General features: G+C 32.2%; 1 protein-coding gene across 2 annotated transcripts; it reads right to left on the bottom strand.

The window, feature by feature from the left end:
• Positions 1-614: 614 nt before the first annotated feature.
• On the bottom strand, positions 615-4,264 carry LOC145117417 (FAD-dependent oxidoreductase family protein). Of its 2 annotated transcripts, none has more exons than XM_079053711.1 (5): positions 3,708-4,264; positions 3,269-3,550; positions 2,724-3,160; positions 1,178-1,337; positions 615-867 (listed from the first exon to the last, which is right to left on the bottom strand). In XM_079053711.1, the coding sequence occupies exons 1-5, from the start codon at positions 3,987-3,989 to the stop codon at positions 751-753; spliced, it is 1,278 nt and encodes a 425-aa protein (XP_078909837.1). In that variant the 5' UTR covers positions 3,990-4,264; the 3' UTR covers positions 615-750. The 2 variants fall into 2 exon arrangements, with proteins under 2 accessions (XP_078909837.1, XP_078909838.1); XM_079053712.1 differs by having other exon boundaries at positions 3,269-3,557; positions 3,708-3,885.
• Between the last annotated feature and the right edge of the window lie 573 nt (positions 4,265-4,837).

Here is a 4,837-nt window from a genome sequence, read left to right as displayed (position 1 = left end):
CGAAATTACCCGAATAACCCAAATGAACCGTAAAACCTGGTCCTAAACTATAAGGAAATACTATATCTAGTTCAAGAAAAAAAATATTATTAAACGTTTTCGGTCCGGGTTTCTAGAGCCGAATTAGGTGTTATTTGGGTAAACCGGTCCGAATAATTTATTCTATCCTAATTCAGGTGGGGTCGGGTTTCGATTCCGGTTTGAGTATTCGGTCCAAACACACATCCCTAGACGCCATTGAGACGATATAATTTTAATATACGTCTATCTAAGTTTATTAACATATCAATAGTCAAATCGAACACTAATTAAAAAGTTTATATTCAATTTTTTTCACATGCAACCTGCTACTAAAAACGATTGAGATTGTATATGGTTTAAAAAAATAGTTTTTTTATTACCCGATTTGAAAAATGGATAAAGATACACAAAAACACAACATACTTAATTTAGCCACTAAACTAATAATTTGTTATTCTAATAATACTTCATTGACTTAATCAATAAAAATAATAGTTCATTGGCTAAATAAATAAAATGATGAAAGTACTTTTCGGTATTTTGACTTGATATCAAAACCAGATAATCGAAAAAAATGTTTTTATTAAATGGTGAAAAAGGTATAATGGTTTAGTCATTACATAAAAATAGTTAATTGACTAAATCAATAAAATGATGTGTTTTTCTGTATTTTTTTCCAATAAAAATGTAAAAATTAGAACAATAAGTAAATCATGGGCCAATAGAAACTTAGAATCTTGATAGCTTGGCTGCAACATGCTCTGCAATTGCCATACTTGATGTTAGACCGGGAGACTCGATCCCAAAGAGGTTTACAAGTCCCCGTATCCCATGACCCTCCTCTCCCTACACAACAGTGTTGGGATTATATTTCATAATTAAAAAAAAAAAAAAGAAATTTAAAGTACAATTTTATAACTAAATATATTTATCAAAAAAAAAATAAAAAACTGTAAGTAGAATGATGTAATGGTAAATATACATACGATGCTATACTACACAAATAAATGAAAGTAGGTTGTTGTTTATTGCATTTAGCCCTTAATGTTTTATAACTGAAAGTATGTAAGTACTGATATATGGTATTTAATGATTCGTATATAAGTTGAAATATTATGTTTATATGATTAATTGAAAAGGAATTTTAAATAAGAACCTGAATGAGAAAATCAGAAAATGCGTCTCCTGGGCCAGAAATTTTTGGTCTGATGCCAGCATAAGCAGGTTGCAGGGCCGCGTCATTTAAAGAAGGGTAGTACCGCCTAATTGCCAGATAGAATTTGTTGGCACGGTCAGCACATACCGTATAGTCAAACCTGAATTTTTATTAAAAAAAAATTCATTAGAAAAAAAAAATACTAGTAGGTAAAAATATTATAAAGGACATAACACGACAAGTCTGTTGGAGTGGACTGAGACTAAGACTGACGTGCAAAAGACAAAAATTGAAACTTTCCACATTAAGTTACTGACATTTTACAAATTTTCATGCATTTACTTTTTCTTTTATTTCCCAAATATGTCGTCATTTTTTTTTTTTACATTTTTGTCAAATATTTTTTAAATATCATTTATCCTGACAACACTTAATTGGAAAAAAAAGAAACATGGCTTAGTAAGCTATATATGGGTGTTTGTTTTTTACTTAAGGGTTAATCTCATAGAAGACCTTATATTTTGTGTTTTTTTAAACTTCAAAATATTTTTTTTTTATGAAAAAGACCTTGCATTTTTTCATATTTTCTAATCTAGCTCTTTTAGTCATTTTTCTCTAAAAAATGTTGTAAAATGTGAGTCTTTTTTTCAAGAAAAACTAAAAAAGTTAGGATTTATTTGGAAACATTTAGAAGGTTGAGAGTTTTTTTCGGAAAAAAAAGACAAAGTTGAGAGTTTTTTTCGGAAAAAAAAGACAAAGTTGAGGGTTTTTTTTTTTGGAAAAAATGAAAAAATATAAGGTCTTTTTCATGAAAAAAATAAAGATGAGGTTTAATCCCAAAAAAAAAGAGTAAATTACACGAATGGTCCCTATGGTTTAGGGTAATTTAAGCGTTTGGTACCTCATTTATTTTTTTAACTCGGAAGGTCCCTACTGTTTGTTTTTGTTACGCGGTTGGTCCCTGTCTTACCTAAAAAGACTATTTTGTGTTTGATTTTTTAATTTATTTAAATAAACACACTTCCAACCTCACCCCCTCACCTTACCTTACCTACCCCATCATTTTTCCCTATTTAAATAATAGTCTTTTTAGGTAAGACAGGGACCAACCGCGTAACAAAAACATATAGTAGGGACCTTCCGAGTTAAAAAAATAAGTTAGGGACCAAGCGTGCAAATTACCCCAAACCATAGGGACCATTCGTGTAATTTACTAAAAAAAAACACAAAACATAAGGTCTTTCATTAGATTCCCCATTTACACATTTTCCTTTTTTTTATCCAATTTCACCAAGTGTGCCATCATTTTTCTATTACTTTTTAAACATCAGTTATCCAAACAACACTTAATGAGGAAAAAAATCTAGTAAACTGAGCTACAAATGGGTACTGTGTTTTGACTTAATGCAAAAAGAACAACTTAAAGAGACTTACTCCATTAACTCCAAACCTTTCACAAATTTTCCCTCATTTTTTTTCCTAAATATTTTTTAACATCATTTATTCAAACAAGACTTAATCACAAACAAAAGTAGCATAACCTTACTTGTTTTGCATACTTGAGATATCATCTATATCACTAAGCCATTCAACATCAGGGCCAAATTTGACATTTCCATCAAGATCCAAAGTAACATGAACCCCAAGACCACCATCTTCAGGTATAGGATAAATCAAGTGTTTAAATGGCGAAACCGTAATATTCGATAAAGAAAAATAACATCCACGTGCATAATAAGATTGAGGAATCACTCCATGATTTATGCCATGAAAACGCCTTGCAAGAGCTGTAGAAGTCAACCCTGCAGCGTTGACTACAAGTTTAGGGAGAAGTATAATATCCGGGTTCCCTTGAGACTTTGAATCCAAGTTTTTTAAAGATTTGGTCTCAGAAATGTGGAGATTAATTTGATTTCCTTCTATATGAGCACCAATCACAGTTGAGTTGTAAGAAAAAATTGTTCCATGAGTTTCTGCTTCACCCTAAGAAATAGCAACGTAATTTTATTTATATGAGGAGGGCATTTACGTCTTTTGTACTAATGAAGTCTTTCACTCCTTTTTGAATGGGGCAAAAAGTTGGAGTCATACCATTAGTGAGAGCATTAAGGAATGTGAATCGATTATTCCTGAAGTTGGAGACCATAAAGCTTTCAGGCATTGCAACTCAGGCTCCAATTTCATTGCATCAGATCCCTTCATCATTCTTAGCCCTTCAACTCCATTTTCATTCCCACGATTCAACAGATAATTCAACTTTGGAATCTCTTCATGTCCACAAGCTACTATTAGCTTCCCAATTTGCTTATGTGGAATCCCATGTTCCTTACAGTATTCATATAGTAACCTTCTTCCTCTAACACAAAAACGAGCCTGCAGACTATTTTGGAATCAGGAACAGAATTTTGGATGCAGAAAGACGTTATAGAAAGGCTAAAATGAACGGTTTGCACATCTAGAACTACTGAATTGAGTGTTGTTACATTGAGAGATTGAAGGAGGAAGTAAATGAAGGAAGAAAAGAGAGAACCTTGAGAGAATTGGGAGGGTAATAGATTCCGCCATGAATAACTTCGCTATTACGCGAACTGCTACCGGTGCCGAAAGTGGAAGCGGATTCGATCACTAAAACATTTCTATTATGATTCAAACACAATTCTCTGGCTACAGCTATTCCCACAACACCCGCCCCTATCACCACACAATCCGTCTTCTCCTTCTGAATTCCTGCTGCTGCTGCTAAAGAGCTAAACTTCTTACGCATGGATGGTATTTGTGCCAAATTCGTCGATAACTTCTTCAATTTCATCATGGGCTTTGAATTAATTAGAAAAAGAAACCGCGATTTCCTTGAATGGATCTAGCGAAACAAGAAGCAATTGCATATCCCTCTTTTTTATCGTCCGACTCCAACACATAACACAAAATTATAATTCATTCGCATACCCGATCAAGCAAAACTAGAAGCAATTGCAGTCGGTTTTGATTAAATGTTTAACTTGAAAGCAGAGATCCTGGAATCGGCGCGCCCAATTATAACAGGGTTTTTGTAAAAGTTTTTGCTCAAGGTGTAATATGTTAATCTAGTAAAATGTAAATTACAAAATTTTTCCCTAAACTTCTTGAGATATGTCAAAAGTTTTATGTTTAGTCCAGATGTTCCATTAATTACATAAATGGTTCTTAAAGTTGATTTTGTTTCAAGCTTCGTCCCTAACCGTTAGAGTGTTGTCGTTGAGCCGGGCCGGCCGAGAGATTTTGAAGGCCCTGTGCATTTTAACAAAAAATGGGGCCTAAAATTAGAAAGATCTAAACATTTAAGCAAACCAATTATACTTTTTCATTTTTATTGTAAAATACATAAGTTAATTTTCATGAAAAAATAATACACACATAAAAAAACAAATTTGCTTCAACTTGAAAAGTGTAATCCTTCTAAATAATAATGCTCTGGTTTGGGGATTTGCTTCTCTTCTTGATTTTGAAGAATAAAACTCTGATCGATGATTTGCTTCTAATAAAACTATAAAAAGAACAAAATGAAACCAACAAGTTATATTATAATATGAGAAAAATAAAACTCTAATTTGCTTCTATCTAAAAAATCAGATATCATAAAGTTACCCTCTAGTTTTTTGAAACTAAAAAAATCTAAAATTC

Source organism: Lactuca virosa, chromosome 5 (assembly GCF_052849685.1).
Source record: "Lactuca virosa cultivar CGN04683 chromosome 5, Lactuca_virosa_CGN04683_v6, whole genome shotgun sequence".
Lineage (NCBI taxonomy): Eukaryota > Viridiplantae > Streptophyta > Magnoliopsida > Asterales > Asteraceae > Lactuca > Lactuca virosa.
The sequence above is the reverse complement of the archived record's forward strand: the minus strand, read 5'-3'. Positions and strand labels throughout refer to the sequence as shown.

What these genes read in the sequence shown, in the direction of transcription:
- LOC145117417 (XM_079053711.1), bottom strand. Translation starts at nt 3,989, where the DNA reads ATGATGAAATTGAAGAAGTTATCGACGAATTTGGCACAAATACCATCC. An exon ending in ATCTCAAGTATGCAAAACAA is followed by an intron (nt 1,338 to 2,723) that starts GTAAGGTTATGC and finishes ATAAAAATTCAG; the next exon opens with GTTTGACTATACGGTATGTG. An exon ending in TTTCTGATTTTCTCATTCAG is followed by an intron (nt 868 to 1,177) that starts GTTCTTATTTAA and finishes ACTGTTGTGTAG; the next exon opens with GGAGAGGAGGGTCATGGGAT.